Here is a 22,474-nt window from a genome sequence, read left to right as displayed (position 1 = left end):
TTGGAAGAGTAAGGTTTAGATTTCAGTGATTAAAAGGAAAAGATACATTTATACTGGGTGGTCAAAAATGTAGGCTTTTCTGCTTTCTGTTTTCCAAACAGTAACTGTTTAGTTATCTGAAAAAAGTAAAATATTGTAAGACTACAGAGGTGAAAAGAAAGCAAGCTTCTTCCATCTTGTAGCCCTTACCATGACTGAAAATTTAAACCAAGCTTGTTGAACAGATGTTGAGCTCATAAATAGTTTAAAATGTCTATAACTGGTTGAATATTTCCTTTAGGAAAACTCTGACAACAGTTGTCTTGGACCATAGGTCAGAAATACAGTAAAAGCCAACAAAATGAATTTCACTAGGCCAATCTAGCTACATTTGCTGTCAAGTTTTTCAGTTGCTAGCAAATGCTGTGCTGTCTCCTCAGTTCTTAGTGGAAGTTAAACCAGTTGATCATATAAAATTATTAGGTGGGAAATTTTTCAAAAACTGAAAAAATAGTCCATAATTAACTGTTTAAATTTAGATTTTATAACGTTTATGATTTTTTTCTATACATTTTAGTTATTTACACTGATAAACATACTTTGCAAGCACATAAATAAAGGCATCGCTAAGCCTTTAATGGAGTATTTTTCTTCCTTGATTTGGCTCTTCGTGTGTACCAGGAAAATCTTACAATCTCAGGATGGCCAGACTTGTTTCTAGTAATCAGTTAAACATCTTTTTAAAGTACACTGCAAACACTTGCTGTTTTCTATGTAAAGAAGTCTAATGGGAAGCTTCAGATATATATTAAGGAAATAGTCAAGGAGGAAGGAGGAGGGGCTGCCTCCCATTTATTAAATACAAAACGTACATCAAATATTAACTTCTGTTAGCATACTTTTAATGAGACACTTTCCAAGAAAATGAATGTGTTACAATTCAGTTCTTTCCTTGCCTCTTAACCAAGTCACAGACTGTGAACTAAGGAAGAGAGACAAGGCTTTTCTAGTGACATCTTTTAATGGACCAAGTTGGAAGAGCAGACCAAATTGGTATAGTTGGAAGAGCTGTTGGACAACTTTTGGGCATCAGGTGCCCTCTCTTAGGTCTGAAAGAGAAGCAGATACAAGCTGAGCTAAATATCAAAGACTCCATGCAAATTCAAACAGTCTGCTTAGAGAGATGGAGGAGGGCTGTGAACTACAAACGAAGAGGTGTAAACAGGTTTCTCTGGTAAAATGAGAAAACTGCATTTGCCTCTGCTAGAAGGTAAAATCCGCACTTTACTCTGTTTTTCCATGGGAAATAGAAAACCTGGATCCCTGGTTATTAGTGAATAAGCAGGATATGACTTGGGAAGATTCCACATATTTTCAGTGAATGGGGCAACAAAGTATCCCTGGGAAGAATACTGTTTTACTTTACAGAGTTCTCTCTTCAATATTAGGGCTGCTTTCCAATACAAGAAAACATTCATTACACCTATGAGCCTTTTTCTATGAAACTTTTAAATACTAAAAATGAGTGAAGCATTTTCTTTTTACAAAAAAATACATGCAGTCCTCAACAGAGGCATACATCAGAACTTCAGTGTCCTGGGCCAGTGACAGTTGTTGCACTGTCATCATCAGCCAGGTTGACAGTACAATAGCTGCTATTTTTGCAACCTTCTCTTCCCAACTGAGCCCCTGGTTCTGCCCCCAGGTATGCTACTGGTCCTCAAATACAGCCTTCAAACACAAACCTCTTCAAACATTCATTAAGAGAACCTTTTCTCAATATTCCCTATAACTCAAATATTCCTCAGCCTCTTTAGAAGTTCACAAAACAATTGACCAGGAAAAAAAATTACATTATAATTTACTCCTGATTTCACTCTTACACATTTTGACTTTTGATATTTTAAGTTCAGGAATGAATTAAGTTTTACCGAATCATCATTAGTAACAAATCAGATGGACCCATCTAACAAGATCCAGAACCTAAGCAATTTCTGAAGTCTGAACTGTTGGGGACACTAGTGCTGGAGATGCAGGGAATAAGATTCAGAAAGATTGCAATTTCTATTTGAAGTTCTTAGAGCTTATCCAAACCAAATCTCTCAGTAATTATCACCAATCTTCAAAAACTTTCATGAAAGTACATCTCTCTGACAAACAAAAGAAAAGAGTTTTTTAGACTTCTGTTTACTAATCCTCCTGGCAATCCTGTCTAATAATTACAGTGATCTTGTATCACACTATGGCTCTGTGCCTTTTAAAATCTGGACACAGCCATTTCCTTCAAGCACACTGTCACGAATCTCTGATTAGCAGTATTATCTTAATTTTATGAACAGCAGGTTAAGTCTGGTTTACCTGTATAAGCACATCTACTGACCTACGTTGCTTAATAGGATTTTCCAAAACAGAGCCAAACAAAACCTAGCTGCTACCCACAAGAATTCTCTTTCAGCTTAAACCCCCCCCAACTAAACACCTCTATTTACAAATAAGAAACTGTTTAAATGGGGGCTAAAGTTAAAGTATGTTTCAGTGGGTGCATCTACACGTGCAATTAATGCACACAAATAAACTCTGTAGCATATTGCTCCAGAGTCTTTTTGCTCCCAGGAGCACCATTTGAACATGAGCCCAGGAACAAAAAGCTCTGGAACATATTGCTCTGGAGTTTATTTCTGTGCAGTATGTGGAGCCTAGTAGCCCAGACTGGCAGGGAACCCAGGGATTCAACCTACCACCCAGGGCTGCTCTGACCAGGCTCCATATGCTGCAAAGTTGCTGGCTGAGGCATCAGGATGCTTCACTTCAGGGGATGCCTGCTTGTTAGTCCTACACAAAAGCACCCTCATGCTTCATCCAGCCCCTCCACACCATGTGTTGCCCAGCTGGAGCAGCCCTGGGATAGCAGGCTAAAAGCCCTGGGTTCCCTGGTCAGCTGGAGCAGTATCTACATATGAAGTGCTGCGCATGAAAAACCTCTGCAACAGGGCAGTACATGTATTTTACAAGTATTATCCTGCTGTGGGGTTTATTAGTTTTGTGTGCCCTAACTGGCACACAAATGTAGATGCTGAGACATATACTGTGCAGTAAATTAGTCAACTGCGCAATAAACATCTCATATAGACACACCAGTGGAGTCTCAATAATATCCCCAATTCTTTTCCCATACTTATAAAAATTCAAATCCTAAAAATCTGGTAATGAATGGTTAAAGGATCTAGCCAGTTAGGGTTTCTCCCATCTTTTCTATTTTAAAAAGTATGAAACTTTTGAGAGGTATGCATCTTTAGTACTTTCAGAACAGTTGATGGATGACACTGAAATACATTTTCAAATAGAAATAGTTCTGTTTGAAAATGTATTTCAGTGTCATCCATCAACTGAACTATTTCTAAAGAAGTTTTGTATTTCTAAATTTCCATTTTTTAAGACTTCTAAAGAATTAAATAGGTTTGGTGTATAAGGACAGCAAGGGAGCCCTTCTCTGACAGACCACATCAAAACAGGACTCTCTCCTTAAATCTGCAGCAAGTCCATAAGAGACTTATGCTAGTTTGGGGGTCTGGTTATACTAAGATGGAAAATAAAATAGTAGATGTGGGAGGGGAAGAATTTTAATTACATTCAAAACTTCAAAGTATCTATAGGTTTAAGCAGATTCAAAAAACTTTAAAGTATCTACAGCTTTCTATCCAGAAAATTAAGCATTTTCAATTTTCCTGTAGTCCCCTGTGCCACAAGCCATATATACCAGGAGAGTGTAAACTATTCTCTTCATACACCCTCTATATCCTGCCAATAGTCTCTTATCTCTTTAAAAACATGCTTATTCTAAACTTCACCCCCCAATTTTAAGACCCAAGTGCTCCATGTACCACCTGCCAAATCATCAAGGTCCAGTTCATAACCTTTCTGGTATTGTCACTCCAGTTACCCAATCCGCATGCCCCAAACCTTCTGTATCAGTCCTTCCCTGGATCAGCAGACAAAGAATGCAGCAGCTTAACATTTTAAAATACATATTAACTTTTTATATATATGGAAACAGATTTATAAAGGTAACATTTTGACCACAGCCAAAGGTAGCAGAAAAAAAATAAGGTAGGTGAAAAAGCATCACTTCACGATACACTCTCCTGAACATTTCCCCATCCTGATGCAATATACAATTTAACATAATGTTTTATCTTGAATTTCTTCAGCCTGATTCAAAAACAAATAAGAAAAGATGATAAATAAAACCAAAGCTTGGTTTTCTCAGCTGAGAACACTTGGAGTCCTCCAATTACAAAATATCTTATAAGCAAGAATGCAAATGGGAAGTTCTCTAACTATTCTATACAGCCTACATTGATTCTGAACTTCTGAACCTTTTTCAGACTGGGAAAGATTAAAGAGGAACAGAAAGTAATCTTAACTGTAACCCCTCTTTGTATCCCTGCTTTAGGCAAGTCATTGTCTGACTACCTAAGGCTAGAAATAGATGTTGCCAAATGAAGCAAATCAGCTGTGTGCTAGGATGTGTCCTGGCACAGCTGATCCACTTCACTGTTGAAACACATGTTGCCCACTGCCCTGCTTGTTGATTTGGATGAGTGATGTGTTCCCCACTTACAGAGACACAACATGGAAATCTTTGGTGCTCACCTCTGTAAGCAGGGAAACCCCAGCTGAGATGACCTGGAGATTGCAAGGCCATGTCACTTTAGGTGGAGAAACCCTAGCTTTTCTTGCTTACTAAGACATGCCCTAGAAACTGCACCTGGAGCAAAAGGGATTGCAACACAGTCTTGAGGGGCACCTGGAGAACCCTAGTAGGGGAACTCAGACAGGTGCTCCTAGGGCTTGATGGTCCAGTACTGCCTACCCCAGGAATGGGAATTCCCAGGGCAAGCAGGACTGAGCCCCTGAAGCACGGGGAGTGCCTGCCTGGGGTGGCTAAAACACACAGACAGCTCCAAGCTGACCACACTCTCCCATCATAAATCTAAACGATGTCTATTGCAATAAAGCAGCACAGATTGATACTACTTACATCACAAATGAATACTACCTATGCCACAAACTTTAGGTATTTATGGTGCAACAAAACATACAGCTATAAGTTATAGGTGTTTCTTTGCCTTTGTGCCACGAGTGCCACATTTTTATAGCAGCATAAAGGTGTCATCTGTTTCCACCTTAAAAAAGTCATACAGATTCTACAAGATGATCTTGCTATTATAGAGACTGGCAATTCTCCCAAGTGTCTCCACAAATTCTAAACTATATTTATCCACAATGAAGGCGATAGCTCTTGAGCAACCAACAGAAAGAAAGATCAAGATTGAAGGCACAAATATTTTTTTCAGACAAAATGAAGCAAAGGGAAAACAGAAAACATTTCCAAAAAATCAGTAACAAAAATTTTCTGAACTTTACAGTGTTTTCTCATATTCTTCCAAAGTTTAAAGAAATATCTTATCCTGGCACGAAATGTGATATATACATTTTCCAAGCAGTTCCTTTTGAAGTGACAGTTTGTGTTGGGACCCAAAAATGAGTTTTATAAAGTTCCAGCCATGACTACAAAGGATATTGCTACTTCATAGTAATCTAAGATATTTTCAAGAAGCAAGAATACATAACATTTAAAAACATTTAGCCGTATAGAATGAATATTTTTTATTCATAAATATTAATGAAAATGTGCATGTTTCAAAGGATGCAAAAGAAAGAATTTTTTTAAAATGTGTATGGTATGCAGCAAATTTAACAAGAACAGATATCCCTCGTATTCCCATGACAACCTTGAAATGTTAAATATGATCCCTTCTGTCTTTTGCATAAAAAGATATATTAAAATGACTTTTAAAGTGGATTATTTATTTTCAACACCTGTAAGAAAACCAAGAGTATCAAACAATCCCCCACAGAGAATTAATCTAGTGTCTAGTTAACAATAACAGGGATTTAAAAAAAAACCTGAATAGTATAGTGGCAACATCTTTTTAAAGAGGCACTATCTTGCCTTAGATATATTTGCCTCCTAATTAAGCATCACTTACAAACATATCCTGAACACCAAAAAAGACTGAAACATTAGCAGCTTTCTGGAATAAGTCTTACAAAAGTCTCAAGATCAAGTTATTTTTATGCAACCTAAAATACGTCCATAATGATTAAGATGTTCCTTACTAAACAGGTATGTTAGGAGCTAAAGAACACTCCAGGTTTCTGAAAACTGTTTCCAGAAATATAGCATTTGGTGTCTCTGCTCTAAAAATAGTGGTTTTAACATTATTGCTGGTCTCATCACCTACTTGCATCTTAGATCAACAGATATCTTTGTTCAGGACACCTGTCATTGTTATCTTATTTAACATCAACCAATCCTGAAAGCATCCCTTTAAATATTATTTTTAGATAGATAATTTTACTGTGTAATATTGCTGCATTTGCTGTTAAGCAGCTAGTGCCTTTTTAACCTACAAATATCTGCGTTTCAGGAGTAAGAGTATTAATTCTTGTATATAAACAATTTGCATGTTGGGATATGGACAAGGGTTTAGAACTTACCACAGAACAGCTGAAATGCAATAACGGTTCCTGTGCCTGCCATTATCCCATGGTAATGAAACGGAAACAAATGAAACAGTTTAGTTTTTACAGTAACTGTTGTGTAGCTGCAATTATCCCATAGTAAATGAAACTCACTAAAGGCAACCCCCTCTTAGCGCTTTTAATTGGTTCCTGAAAAACCAAGCGTTAAGCAAAATGCAAGTTAAGCGAAACTGCAAGCATCTGATGACCCAAGATGGTGACCGCAATTGCTTTTAAATGACCCAAGATGGCAACTGTGAGTATGTGAGGAAAGAGAAGAGCCCCAGAGAAGTAAATTGGTCCCACCTGAATTGCAAAGACGTCCGCAGGGCTCCTTCCTCACCCGGTGTTTCAGGAGGGGAGGGGAGTCAGCCAGAACTCCAGGATAAAAGGAGAGTCAGGGCAGGCAAAAAGGGAACACCAGAAACTGAAAGCAGCTGACTCAAGCAGAGAGACGGCAGGGATAGCCAAAGGCACTGAGAATGCAATGGCAATAAGGTTTAAGAGAAGCAGAAGTGGAGGGAGCTGCTAGGGGAACAAACCCTGAAGGAAACACCTGGAAAGAAACTGAAACTGCCCCGGGGCAGTTTGAAGGTACTGTAAAGACCCTAATGGCAGGGCTGAAGAAAAAGGGTACCATAAGGTTGGGAATATAAGGGCAGGAGAAGTGCCAGTTTGTTTTCATTCTCCTTTTTGTTAGAGTGAGAGGGAAGTCATCCCAGATAGATACTGCATTTGCAACTATCAAGACAATAGGTCAGTAAAAGAACTGGCTAGGATTAATGGCAGGTCTGTGCAAGGCTCCAAGCCGAGTGAAGTACAACTGGACCTATTGGGGGCTATTGATTGGCCAGATCTAGAGACCCACAGAGCATTTGTACTGCTCGGAGGCAGATTGTCGAGACTACTGAATTAACACCTGGTGGAATGGCCAAGGGTGTAGGGGTTGATGGAGCTCTCATTACACTAAGACAAATTTCAAGAGTGAAAGCGTCAAAACCCACACACCCCAGCATTCTATTTTCTCCCATAACAACAAGTCGTGGCAGGTGAGATCATGGACATGTGGGAGAGACCAGCAAGACGTTGCGGTGGACTTCAGCCTGCTAGCTAAGGTGCTACAACTGTCTTGGTGCAGAAGATAGAGTAAGAAAGAAAAAAAAAGAGAAAACCGCTCAGACAAGGCGATGACCACCAGAGATTGACAAAAAACATAGAACAACAGAGACAAGCCTCTACCCCAAATAGGGGCAGAGTTTTGGGGTGAAAGCCCGCCATTGGACAAAGTGTTATAACGAAACTCGCTGTGTGCTAAGTGAAATCAGTTATTAATTTAAAATGAGCATTATAGTGAAATAGCATTAAGCAAAACACTGTTAAGCAGGGGTTGCCTGTATCTCTCACTTGAATAGTATCATGTACTCATATCCCAAGCTGAGCAAATTTGTAAATGGTTTGGGAGCGTGATGGAAGTTATTTTATGTAGACTGTTCACATCTCTTTCAAACTCATTCCTTTCCTGCAGTTTATCTGTCTTCTTTGGTGATAAACAGAATAGACATGTCTCAGAACCTTGAACAAAACTGTTCCCATGAAAAAATTTCCGTATAATTTTACCCAAGCTGGTTTAACTTGAGGCTTCTCCCTTTAGGCCTCTTATCTGTCCCTCTGAGTAAAGAGGGATGCTCAGCCCTTTATATCACTGAGCTTGTTATAATGAGAACTATTTGATCTCAGTAAACAGGTGGGTCAGTAAAACAACTCTGTACCATCTTTAATATATTGTAAACCAGGATACCATTTTATACTCTGACAGTAAAAAAAATAACTCCTCCTGTATTTGTAAAACTTCAATACATTTGAAAGTAGCACTTAAATACTACAGCTCAGATTGAATGGAAATAGATTGTTCAGGTAATAAATGACATCATTATCCTTCCTATATGCAACACAAAGGAAAGGTTCAATGCCAAGTGTTAGTTTCATGTTACACTCGGTCACTAATTCAAAAGTTTCACTCTGTGGCAAAAGATCTAGTTTTCCCATGGAGACAAGGTTAAATGCCAGATAAAGGATTTGCTGTTAGAAAATTAGGAAAACTGATGCCTACAAGGTGATAAAGCTCTAGAGAGGTAACCTGAAACAATCAATTATCTAAACCCAGAACAATACTTTAACTTTCAGCACCCTAAAAACATCTACAAAGGATAACATGAAATGGATTACACTCTATTTATATAAGGCAAGAAAAAAATACACTATCATATGCCATTTCCACATGGGGTATGGAACTGCTATGCTGTTCTATATCACATCAGTATACCTTTTACTTTTTTCAACTGACATAAAGAAAAAGGAGACTAGTATGTGCTTTCAGTTAAAGAGGCTACTATTTGCTACTAGGAAGTATCTTTTGCTTGCAGTCAAATATTCATTATGTTATAATAAATTAGTCTTTTAACAATATAGTTTTAAAAAGCAGGTTTCTTTGAAATTCTTCTTGAAAAGTAATCTGTCTACAATCAATGAGATTTTGTGAAAATTATTAAAATAAAAAGGGTTTCAAAGCAGTGCTGTACTTAGCTTCCTTGGTTTATATTTGGCTTCAGGCTTATTTAATACGCTTCCACGTAGATAAAAGTAGTATAATTTTGTCTTCATGCTGGGTGGCCAAAAGGTTAAACATCAAATTCTTAGTTGTGGGAAAATCCCAAAGTAGACAAAACTATTTTGATGCTTGGAAAAGTTATATTTCTAGCAAAGACTACTAAGATGTGCAGCCAAAAGCCATTAGTTGTTCCCTCTTAACTGTGAGTGAAGGACATTGTTCTATAAAAAATATTTATAAGCATAACAAGCTGTAATGTACTTAAAATATTGTGAAGAAGGTCTTGTTCACAGCAGACTTTTATGTGGGACATCCTCATGAAATGAGTGTTTAGCTCAAATGATATCTATTCTAAAAAAAAATAAAAATAAAAATATTAGCATTAAATAATTTATTTAGAGCTCATATAGAAGAACTATTTACCCTACAGTAGTACAAGAGGTAGTCTATATCCATCCTATTACGTGTGTATATGCACCTTGTGCATGAGACCACTATTTGTTTTAATAGCAATGTCCATAGGAGCCTTGAATGCTTACCTATCTTTGTCTTTCTCTTTGAAGACTCTGAGGGCAGAGTAGTCTCAATCTTCCTGGAGGCCTTTTGTACTTCAAGGTCTGTACTGTGGAGGATTCTTAAAAAGGAAACAGAAATCGAACCATGAGAGCTACACTGACAACATCTTGAAGAAGTTCACTTACTGAAGAATAAATAATGGTTCTTTTTTCTTCGAATACGTCAGCACAGATCCCTTTCTGCTGACTGTCAAGCAGTATCCTATTGGACAAGGAGGGGAGAGTTTCAGTGACTGCTGTACTGCTTTTCCAAATTTGACATCTGACCCAACTGTCATGTCAACTGTATAATGTTTAAAAAAGAGAGTTAGTGGGTTGCTCTATATAGCTGATTCCTGAAGAAGGCAGCTGAACCAGCAGCTTACTGAAGAAGACAGATATTGCACTTGCCCTGAAAGAGTTTCCCTTGGCATTTGAAGGAAACACAGACATTTTGCACAGTGGAAATATGCCATGTAATCTACTTGGAAATTCACTACAATGAAATAATATTGCCTCAGACGCTGGACTTAGTCATCAAGATGCAGTCTGAAATACTTTGTTCTATTAAGGAAACGATGGTCGTTCTATGAAAAAGCTCCACAACATTCAAAGTATGCAACTTCTTATTCTGGCACTGAATGATGCTTCACAAACAATACTAGTAATTAAAGTAGCTCAGGCTGAATTCCTAGACCCTGGATTCAACCATCAGGCTGAATTCCTAGAATCTGTCCCTTGTCCTTCGAAGGACTGAAAGTGGTATGAAGCTTGCAGTTCATTGACATTTTGTAATAAGGTAACAGTCACAAGAAAGACCATTTTGATAGGAATGTGGTATGTAAAGTAAGCACTCTGATACTGATTCCAACAAAGGCTCCAAAAATTTTAGGATTATGTCAGAGTCATGTCTCTGATGGAGGACAAACAGGAAAAGAGGCATCTTGAAGAGTTATCCTATATGGCATTAGAAGATGAAGTCAGACAGTACCTGAATGTGACATAAGGTATCACAGATACATGCACAAATGAGGTGAAAATTATGCAAGTCAAACTTTCACCAGAGTGTTTCAGGAGTAGCATGGCATCCAGAATCTTCTAAGGTATAAACCTAAAGGGTCAATATTGCTCTACATTGCTTAAATAAGCAAGCTGTCCCATATCAAAGAAGTCAGTCTTTCTAGGGCAAAGTTTCTCATACAATGCAAAAAACTCATGAACTTGTAGAGAGCTCTGTCAATAGTAAACAATCACCCAACAGCCAAACTGATGGGTGCAAAAAACTGCAGGTCTGAACGCATTATTTCACCTTGATTCTGAAATATTGTGGGGAAAATGGGCTGGAGAAGATGAGGAGAAGGAGGGCTCAACAGATACCTGTAACAAATTCAACAGAAAAACTTTATGCCATCATATATATATACCTCTTCTGCTCGTGCTTGTAGGGAGGCAGTTAGACAGGCCAAAGCTACCATGGAGCTGAGGATGGCAACCCAAGTAAAAGACAATAAGAAATTGTTTTTTAGATATATAGGGAGTAAAAGGAAGGCACAGGGAGGAATAGGACCCCTGCTAAATGGGCAGAAACAATTGGTGACGGACAGAGGGGACAAGGCTGAACTCCTCAACGAGTTCTTCGCCTCAGTGTTCCTAAGTGAGAGGCATGACAAGTCTCTCACTGGGAGTGTAGGGAGGCAGCAGCAAGGCACCAGACTTCCATGCGTGGACCCTGAGGTGGTGCAGGGTCACTTGGAGGAACTGGATGCCTTTAAGTCGGCAGGCCCGGATGAGCTCCATCCGAGGGTACTGAAGGCACTGGCCGACATCATTGCAGAGCCACTGGCGGGAATATTTGAATGCTCGTGGCGCACGGGTCAAGTCCCGGAGGACTGGAAAAGGGCCAATGTGGTTCCCATTTTCAAGAAGGGGAGGAAGGAGGACCCGGGTAACTATAGGCCAGTCAGTCTCACCTCCATCCTTGGCAAAATCTTTGAGAAAATCATCAAGGCTCACATTTGTGAGAGCCCGGCAGGACAAATTATGCTGAGGGGAAACCAGCACGGGTTCGTGGCAGGTAGATCGTGCCTGACCAATCTAGTCTCTTTTTATGACCAGGTCACAAAACGCCTCGACGCAGGAGGAGGGGTGGATGTCGTATACTTGGACTTCAGGAAGGCCTTTGATACGGTATCCCACCCCATACTGGTGAACAAGTTAAGGGGCTGTGACTTGGATTACTGCACAGTCCGGTGGGTGGAGAATTGGCTGGAGGGTCGAACCCAGAGAGTTGTGGTGGATGGGTCGGTTTCAACCTGGAAGAGTGTGGGCAGTGGGGTCCCGCAGGGCTCGGTGCTTGGTCCGATACTCTTTAATGTCTTCATCAGCGACTTGGACGAGGGGGTGAAATGTACTCTGTCCAAGTTTGCAGATGACACTAAGCTATGGGGCGAAGTGGACACGCCGGAGGGCAGGGAACAGCTGCAAGCAGACCTGGACAGGTTAGACAAGTGGGCAGAAAACAACAGAATGCAGTTCAACAAGGAGAAATGCAAAGTGCTGCATCTAGGGAGGAAAAATGTCCAGCACACCTACAGCCTAGGAAATGACCTGCTGGGTGGCACGGAAGTGGAAAGGGATCTTGGAGTCCTAGTGGACTCCAAGATGAACATGAGTCGGCAGTGTGACGAAACCATCAGAAAAGCCAATGGCACTTTATCGTGCATCAGCAGATGCATGACAAATAGGTCCAAGGAGGTGATACTTCCCCTCTATCGGGCGCTGGTCAGACCGCAGCTGGAGTACTGCGTGCAATTCTGGGCGCCGCACTTCAAGAAGGATGCGGATAACCTGGAGAGGGTCCAGAGAAGGGCCACTCGTATGGTTAAGGGCCTGCAGGCCAAGCCCTACGAGGAGAGATTAGAGAAACTGGACCTTTTCAGCCTCCGCAAGAGAAGGTTGAGAGGCGACCTGGTGGCTGCCTATAAGTTCGTCAGGGGGGCACAGAAGGGAATTGGTGAGTATTTATTCACCAAGGCGCCCCCGGGGGTTACAAGAAATAATGGCCACAAGCTAGAGGAGAGCAGATTTAGATTGGATATTAGGAGGAACTTCTTCACAGTTCGAGTGGCCAAGGTCTGGAACAGGCTCCCAAGGGAGGTGGTGCTCTCCCCTACCCTGGGGGTATTCAAGAGAAGGTTGGATGTGTATCTAGCTGGGGTAATGTAGGCCCAGCACTCTTTCCTGCTTATGCAGGGGGTCGGACTCGATGATCTATTGAGGTCCCTTCCGACCCTAGCATCTATGAATCTATGAATCTATGAATCTATGATGACAGAAAGAGGCACCAATTTTCAAAGGATTGACACATACTCTTTCAACACAGTGACACATACTCTAAGAATATTTAAGTTTGTATTGATATTAAAAAAGTAGTTGTAAGAACCTTTACTATCAGTAAAGTCATAGGCTGCAAGATCCAGTGGTTAGGCCACTGGGGAAAGGCAGAATCCAGAAGTGGAGTCCCAGGTACTCAAAGAAAGGGGTAATTCCAGGAACAGTCAAGGGTACGGGCCAAGTCAGAGTTCTAGAGTCAAGTTACCAAAGCCAAGAGGAAATTCCAAACAGCCACAGTCCAGAAAAACAGATAAGCAAGGTCAGAAGTCAAACCCTAACTGACTGTTGTCTGTAAAAGCCAGCACAACATAGTCAACAGCATAAGCATAAGGTTTTGCTGTTCAGACCTGATGAAGCTCATTGAATTCTATTCCAACTATATGGTTGGTCCAATAAAAGATATCACACTAAGAAATCTTTGCCTCTTGCAAAGTTCCTGAACCTTTGGAGCCATAATATTGGGGTTCCCAACACAGGGGTTCCCAAACTGTGGTACATGCATCCCTGGCGTATGGTACACAAGACATCTCTGAGGGTATGTGGGAGAAATAGTGTATGGCAGACTTAATTTTCAGTATAATAGTTGGCATGCAAGGGGTTAAAATATATGTTTTTAGGGGTACATGGGCAGCTGGCAAATCTGGAAGGAGGTATGCAGTAAGAAAGTTTGAGAAACTCCACTCTAATGCTACCATAATTATAGAGTAACAGAAAAATGAGGTGGGGAGGGACATCAGGAGGTCACCCGGTCAAGGCAGAATGATCCCTGTCTAAACCACAGAGATGTGTGGTAGTACATTTTCTGGAAAATTTTCCAGCGCTTAATTTTTCCATGGGAAATTTTCCATTTCAAAAAATTCATTGTTTCATAAAATTCATTAGTAACAATGCCTGGATACCAGTACAATATTAGGCAAGCTTGGCAGTTTCAGAGTTGTAATTAATGTTTTTCAGGTGATTATGCCTAGGAAGCATGTGAGAGAGTACATATATGTTTTATTGATTTGTAAACAGGAGGGTAAATACACTCACATAATAATCCAAACCAAAAATCAAATTATGAATTCATCTAATTGGCGAATACAGTAAAGACAATATTGGCAAACTGCAAAGCCACTGTGAAAGTATTCAACAATCATCATGTTGCTAATCAGACTTTGAAGAATTTACAGAAAGAGAAGCAGGGGAAGGAAAGGGCACCTTTATTGCCAGGAGAAACTAGATGGGGCTCTGCTACAAAGTTTGTTGTACACGAAGAACTGTTTGCAGTGTGCTTCAATACAAACACAGTATCCCAGATTATTCCCATGAACATTCAGAAGCAGATTCTCGACAATGATGAGTTCTGGATTCGAGTTCAAGGAGCATTCAATTTGCTACTACCAGTTTCAGTGGCTATCAAGAAACTTGAAGGAGATACACCAAGCCTTTCAAATATTCCAAAGATATTCAGACAACAGAATGAAAATCTAATTATCTTTTACCTTCCTTCACCTCTATCCAAAAGAAGTAGTTGTAAAATAAATGTTTACTAAGAGATCTGAGTTTTGCTCTCATCCAGTTCATCAGGCAGCAAACCTTTTGGATCCTCAACACAGAAGACAGCATTTATGAGAAGATGAATTATCTAATGCTCTCAATACAATTATGGAAGTAGCTAAGAGTGTCCCCAACATCAACAAAATGGCCGTGATGACAGACATTGCCAAGTACCATGCAAAAGAAAACGCTGGAGCAAAGACATCATTTGGCAGGCAGCAGAGAATATGTCTCCTCTCACATGGTGGAAAGGCTACTGTAACATCCGACTGTTGTCCATGATTGCTTTAAGGATCTAAAGCATTCCACCAACAGCAGCTTCTTGTGAACGGAACTGGAAGGCTTTCAGCTCAATCAAGACAAAAAAAGAGGAATGGACTAACAAATGAACGCACCACTAAGCTTGTTTCCATTTCTCAAAATCTTTTCCCACCTTGGTGTCATCAAAAAATTTGCTAAGCATGCACTGATTCCATCGTCCAAATCATTAATGAAGATACTAAACAATACTGGACCCAGGTCAGACACCTAGGGAAGGCAACTTGATACCTCCTCCCACTAAATATTGAGCCATTGAAGTCTGCTCATTGAGTATGATGATCCAAGCAGTTACGTATCTATCTAACCTTAGTACTTCTGCCTCGTCTGTATTTCCTTAGTTTGCTAATGGGAATGTCATAGCACACAGTGTTGGAAGCCTTGCGAAAGACAAGATATATCATATCCACTGCTCTCCTTCCATCCACAGAGTCTGTTACCTTATCACAGAAGGAAATCAGGTTGGTCAGACATGACTTGCTCTTGATGAATCCCCCCCAACATCCACAACACCACAATAGGTTTCTTCAGGACCTGCTCCATGTTCTTTCCAGGTATCAAGGTTAAGCTACCTGGTCTCTAACTCACCAGGTCTCCCTTGTTCCCTTTCTTAAAGATGGGCATCATATTTGCCCTTTTTCAATCATCCAGGACCTCACTTAACCTCCATGAGTTCTCAAAGAGGATAGCTTATGGCTCTAAAATTACCTCAGGCAATTTCTTCCGTATCCTAGGGTGCATTCCATATCTGGTCCTGCTGATTTAAAAGCATCTATCTTCTCTAATCCCTAATATGTTGTTTTACTACTCTTGGCTGTTTGTCTCCTTCTGTATCTTTGCTGTCAACTGCACTTGTCATCTGATAGCAGCCCCTATTTGTGAAGACTGAGGTAAGAGGCATTTAGTACCTAAGCCTTCTCTGCATTATTTGGAACTAGGTTTCCTTCTGCATTCTGTAGGGAATCTATTGTTTCTTTGGTCTTCCCCTTACTTTTGACATATTTGTAGAATCCCTTTAATTACCTTTTATGTCCCTTGCCAGTTGCATCTCAAATTGTGCCTTGGCTTTCCTAATTTTTTACCTGCACGCCCATAAGATACTCCTATGCTCTTTCCTAGTACTATGACCAACTTTCTACTTTTCCTAGGATTCCTTTGTGAGTTTCAACTCATTGAAGAGATTTCTGTCTAGCCAGGCTGGCCTCCTGTTACACTTCCCGTTCTTCTGTTGCGTCTGGATAGCTTGTTCCTACACTCTTAAAAGGGCCTCCTTAAAGTACAGCCAGCTCTCTTGGACTCTTTCCATCTTTCCTCAGGTTTGCTTCCCAGGGGATTCTGCCCACCGATTCCTGAGTTTGTTATAGTCTGCCTTTCTGAAATCTAGTGTCCTTATTCTGCTGCTCTTTCCTTTCTTCTGTTAGGATCTTAAACTCTATCACATCATGATCACTGTCACCCAAGTTACCTTCCACCTTCGCATTCTCAACCAATCCTTCCCTGTTTGTGAGCAGCAAGTTGAGTAGACCTTTAGACCTTTCTTCCAAGTTGACCATTTGTACAAAAAAATTATCCCCAGAGCAGACAAAGAATTTACTGGACTGCTTGTGCACTGCTGTGTTTCTCTCCCAGCACATGTCCTGATGATTAAAATCCTCCATCAGAACCAGGTGTCCTTTCATAGTTTCATAGTTTCATAGTTTGTAGGGTCGGAAGGGACCTGAGCAGATCATCTAGTCCGACCCCCTGCCATGGCAGGAAAGAATACTGGGGTCAAATGACCCCAGCAAGATGTTCATCTAACCTCCTCTTAAACACCCCCAGGGTAGGAGCCTGCACCACTTCTCTTGGTAGCTGGTTCCAGACCCTAGCCGCCCTGACTGTGAAGTAGCGCCTCCTGATATCTAACCTAAATCTACCCTCTGCCAGCTTCTGACCGTTATTCCTGGTCACTCCTGGCGGTGCTCGGGGAAACGGTGACTTCCCCAATGCCTGCTGATCCCCCCTGACTAGTTTATAACAGGCCACAAGATCCCCCCTCAGCCTTCTCTTTTGGAGGCTGAACAGGTTCAGGTCCCACAGCCTGTCCTCATAGGGCCTGCCCTGTTGTCCCCTGATCATACGAGTGGCCCTCCTCTGGACCCTCTCCATGCTGTCGACATCCCTCTTGAAGTGCAGCGCCCAGAATTGGACGCAATACTCCAGCTGCAGCCTGACCAGTGCCACATAGAGGGGGAGGATCACCTCCTTGGACCTGCGTGAGATGCATCTGTGGATGCATGCCAAGGCGCGGTTGGCCTTCCTGACTGCCTCTCCACACTGCCGACCCATGTTCATCTTGGAGTCAATGATGACCCCCAGATCCCTTTCCGCCTCCATGCTGATAAAAGGGGAGTTCCCCAACCTGTAGGTATGGTGCCGGTTGTTCCTCCCGAGGAGCATCACCTTGCACTTGTCTGTGTTGAAACCCATCCTATTCTCGTCCGCCCACTCTTGTAACCTGTCGAGGTCTGATTGTAGCCTGTTGCATCCTTCCAATGTACCCACATCCCCCCACATCTTAGTGTCATCAGCAAATTTGAACAGGGTGCTTTTTACCCCCTCATCCAAATCGCTGATGAAGATGTTGAACAGGGCGGGCCCGAGGACCAAGCCCTGCGGAACCCACTGCCCACGTCCTTCCAGGTTGAGAAGGACGCATCCACTACCATCCTCTGGGTGCGGCCCTCCAGCCAGTTGGCGACCCATTTGACTGTGTGGGTGTCTATACCACAGACCCCCAGTTTCTTGATGAGAACAGGGTGAGAGACAGTGTCAAAAGCCTTCCGGAAGTCCAGGAAGACTATATCCACTGCTACCCCTGAGTCTAATGATCTGGTGATCTGATCGTAAAAGGCCACCAGGTTGGTCTGACAGGACCTGCCACTGATGAACCTGTGTTGGTTGCCCCTAAGCATGCAGTCTCCTGCTGGCCCCTCCTGGATGTGTGCCAGCATAATTTTCTCAGACAGCTTGCCTAGGATCGAGGTGAGACTAACCAGCCTATAGTTTCCCGGGTCCTCCTTCCTGCCTTTTTTGAAGATGGGGACCACGTTGGCCCTCTTCCAGTCCTCCGGTACCTCACCAGAGCACCACGAGTGCTCATAAAGTTGTGCCAGGAGACTTGCAATGACCCCGGCCAGTTCCTTTAGAACTCTAGGGTGGAGATCATCCAGGCTGGCTGACTTGAATACGTCCAACCCCTCCAGAAGCTCCCTAACTAAATCCTCGCTAACCCGTGGCCCAGGTGTGCCTCCCCCGGGGCCCGAGGGGGGCCCAGCAGGGAGGTGGCTGTTCTGGTCCCTACTTAGGAAGACGGAGGCAAAGAAATCGTTAAACATGTTAGCTTTGCCGTCTGGTGTGACGACCAAGTTACCCATGTTGTCCTGCAAGGGCCCAACATTACCCAGGACCTTCTTTTTACCCCCTACCTATTTAAAAAAAGACTTCTTATTGTCCTTAATCTGGGAAGCTGGTCCCAGTTCCATCTCTGCCTTGGCCTTCCTAACTGCCCCCCTACATCCCCGAGCAACTACAGAATAGCCCTCCCTGGTGATGACCCCTTCTTTCCGCTGGGTATAAGCCTCCTTTTTAGCAAGGAAACATTCCCGGATTCTTTTGGTGAGCCACAGAGGCTTGTGTGCTCTCCTGCTCCCTTTGATCCTCATTGGGATTACCTTTCTTTGGGCTTGGAGGATCGTCTCCTTAAGGAGCAACCACTCTCCTTGGACACCTGGCTCCCCTCCCCCCCGGGACCTCAGCGCTTCTCCAACTATCCTCCTTAGCTCGTTGAGGTCTGCCCTCCTAAAATCTAGGGCCGCTGCCTTACTGCATGCCTTTGCCACCTTGCGCTGGATGGTGAATTCCAGCAGGCAATGATCGCTGTCGCCCAGGTGGTTGAGCACTCGCAGCCCCCTCACCAGGTCATCACCCGTGGCCAGCACCAGGTCCAACAAGGCGTCCCCCCTGGTGGGGCTGTGCACCTCCTGGGCTAGATGGAGGTCCTGCACTCTGTCTAAGAACCTACGTGAGCGGTCAGACCTGGCTGACTGCTCTTCCCAGCAGATGTCCGGGAAATTCAAGTCCCCCATGACAACCACATCCTTAGCCTTCACTACCTCTGTGAGCTGACCCAAGAATTCCTTAGGAGTTTGGCAGCTAAATTCTATATAAATTATCTCTCTTCCACCCCAGCTGAGGAGCCGAACAAGACTTAATTGCTGCCCTTAATGTTCTTTTAATATAGTATCTTTGTGTATAAGAAACATTATTACAGTTTGAGTTACACCTCATTAAATCTGGTGGGTACAACAACTGCCTATTAGTCAAAATAAATATGAAAAAGCAAATCAATTCCTTTATAAAATACATAACTGAATAAATAGTGGGCCTTTGTGCAAATTAATCAGGCCACTTGCAACACTGATTTTCATGAGGTCTTGCTGTATAACAATATAGTTTGTTGCTTAATCATGCTTACTGATTAGGTTTTATATTTTAAAACGACTGTATAATGGTTTGTCTTTATACAGCATTATGTCTTTATGTCATTACTAGCCAATTGCTGAGGAGCAGGAGGGGAGCACTGCCACCTACTACCCAGTGTCGCTGCCACCTCCTAGAAGCTGCGGGGGGAAGCTTGCCTTGCCATCCCTCAGCCAGTACCCTGCACTGCTGCCACCTCCAGAGAACAGGACCAGGGGTGAGGCCAGCCCCCCCACTCTGTCCCCTCCATCCCTGCCATCATGGCAGCACTCCACCGCACTGCCTCGTCTGGAATGCTCTTGGAGCACTCTGATTGGTTGTTTCAGTAACCAATCAGAGTGCTCCAAGATCATTACAGCCAGCCAGCCCTTTATTATATTAGATACAGCAAACATATTGCTGTGTAGCATTTTTTCCATATCATAGGACATTATGCTTCAGGATTCAACTATAGCATACTCCATTTAAGTGCTTAGCCTGAGGACTGCAAATAACCTGTGCGCTTACCTGGAGAATGACTTTATCTAAATTTAACATAAACAATCAAAATCCATTAAGTATGCAGGGATGTCAGCACATTATCAGCCCTGAAAATGACTAGCGTTCTCTTCACTTTCAAGGCTTCTAATGGTCAAGGACAGGTACTGGAAGCCTTGAAAATGGGGGTACTGGTACGTGTCAGGGCTGCTAATACTGCAGCTCTGACTATCGTCTACTTAAGGAACACCCTGTACAGCAAGGGATGCTGACCTCTGGCACAGGTGCCACAAATGGCATGAGAAGCCTCTGTGTGTGGCATGTGGCAGACGGGAAGGGACAGGCAGTGTGGTGTCAGATAGGGACAGGAAACAGAAAGTAGAGCATAAGATCAGGCAGGGAGCATGAGGCAGGCAGGAGAAAACAGAGCAGTAGCTGGGCAGACAGAACAAGGCAGGGAGCAGAAAGCTGAACAACAGACTGGATTTTGGGAAAGAAATAGGAGTGGCACTCAGGAAAGGTGGAGGGCTAATTTCTGACACTTGTTAAGAAAGTTGGCCCCCACTGGGTTATAGGAGTGCCAGTGCTGTGGTATTATCAGCCATAAAACTGTCAAGCTCCTAACTCCTGGCATTTTCAGGGTTTCTAGCAGTCGTTGTCCGGGCTGAAATTAGAAAAACATTAAAAATGAGGGCAGACAGCAGCTGTGAGACTGACAGTCCTTTGACAGCAGCTTTCCCTTAACTGTTTCTGAAGTGGTTAAAGGGAGGACCTGAGAGTTAAAGAGTTGACAGTTAGCATGCAGTTAGAAATGAGAGGGTGAGCCTGAAAGATGCTACACGCTGATGCAGTTTATAAATTTAACAGCATGAAATCCATAGCAAATGAAGCAATAACAAACACTGTGATGCACGGTGTGATGCAGTTAAGAGATTTATCAGGGCAGGAAGCAGACAGCACAGCAGCAGATCAGGTGGGGGAAAGAGTGGTCTTTGGGGAGCGCACACAGCTGATTTGTGGCATACCTGCCAAAATGGTACTGCCGCGGTATTATGCGCACAAGTCTAGTATGTTGCATTTGACATTACCGTACACTTAACCATTAAACGTATGGGTAGAACATCACCAAGGGCCCTGCTCAACACGAGTGTAATACACCCAATGCCTTCCTATGCACCATATTATAATCTGGCCCTCCTCCAACACAAGAAGTCCTTCAGTCAAAACGGTGCCTTAGATCCACTAGGAAGGAAAGTGTGGGCGCTTGCCTCAGGCCTTGGGGGATCCACTTGGATCAAAATTGACCCGTCAGCCAGTGGGCCGAGTTAGGCTCTCGCAATGGGGAAAACAAGGCTAAAAACATGCAGCCGGCTTCACATGGCCACAACTGGGCTGGGATCCACTGGGTGTTTGCCCACCAGGCACGTATTACCCCCGGTCATTACCAGGCAGGGCAGCGTCCTCCCCATTGCCTAGGGCACTACACACCGCACCATGCCAGTGAAACCAGCTGTGGCTTTAGCCCCACAGGCCTTGCCCCGGGGGCCAGGCGGAGGCCGGCTGCCGATACACCAGTGCAGGACAGGGCAGCGGCAGGCGCCTGGGAGCGCGGCTCCCCCAGCCCGGGGCGGCGCACGCACCTACCGTGTGCCCGGCCGCGGCCGCCACGGGCCCGGGCAGCAGCCCCCCGGGCCGGGCCGCGCCTGCGGGGCGCTGCGGGGCGCGGCGGGGCGGCGCGGGCTCCTGCCGCCGCTCGTACAGCCAGTAGCCCAGATAGCAGGCGAGAGCGCCTCCCGCCGCCGCCGCGCCCAGCTCCCCGCGCCAGCGCCCCGAGCCCGGCCCCGGCCCCGAGCCCGCATACAAGGGCCAGGCGCGCTCCGCGGCGCCCCAGCGGCGCCAGCGCAGGAGGCTCCGCAGGACTGCCATGGCCCCGGCGCGGCCGCTCTGACAGGCGCTGTCGTCCCCAAACCTCGCGAGACGCGGGCGGGAAGGGCGGGGGGCGAGAAGCCAAGCTGCCTCGGGCCCCCGGGGTGGGCACCCTGGGGAGGGTGGCGAGGAGGGGCCAACTGCCTGTGCCAGCCCCGTCCGCAGTGACCCTCCCTTCCCCTTTACCGTCTGACGTTGGCATCAAGCCATCAGAGAGGACAGTCCGGTTGTCCTCTCTCCTCAACTGATACGAAAGCGGACGGCTTTACGTCCTCTAGTTTAATCTTGAGGACAGAAATAGAGGACATAAAGGCGTGGGGTTTCATATCGATAGAGGACAACCAGACTGGCCTTTACGCTGGCCACCCTATATCAAGCAGTAGACTGGGCTCCTCACAGCCTCCTCCTGAGCCTGTCAGTGGCTGACCACAGGGCTGAGCTTGGCGGTGCACCCCATGCAAAGAGTCACCACTCACCACCCTGCTGCCAACACCACCTGCAGTGTCTGCGGGTGAGCCACAATTACCACTGGCCACTGCCACCACTGCTGGCAGTGCCTGTAGGTGGTCTT

At 43.8% G+C, this 22,474-nt stretch overlaps 1 protein-coding gene across 2 annotated transcripts in view; it reads right to left on the bottom strand.

Annotated features, from left to right (window-relative positions):
- Positions 1–21,971, bottom strand: part of MICU3 (mitochondrial calcium uptake 3) — a 101,901-nt gene extending 79,930 nt beyond the window's left edge. For both annotated transcript variants that reach the window (XM_090036000.1, XM_090036001.1), the window contains exon 1: positions 21,622–21,971. In XM_090036000.1, coding sequence (XP_089892126.1) covers positions 21,622–21,903 — 282 coding nt within the window. In that variant the 5' untranslated portion in view covers positions 21,904–21,971. The remainder of the gene's footprint in view (positions 1–21,621) is intronic.
- Between the last annotated feature and the right edge of the window lie 503 nt (positions 21,972–22,474).

The sequence above is a fragment of the Crocodylus siamensis genome, chromosome 2 (assembly GCF_052110815.1).
Source record: "Crocodylus siamensis isolate JL-2025a chromosome 2, ASM5211081v1, whole genome shotgun sequence".
NCBI lineage: Eukaryota > Metazoa > Chordata > Crocodylia > Crocodylidae > Crocodylus > Crocodylus siamensis.
Note: the sequence above shows the minus strand (reverse complement) of the source record. Positions and strands in the feature narration are given on the sequence as shown.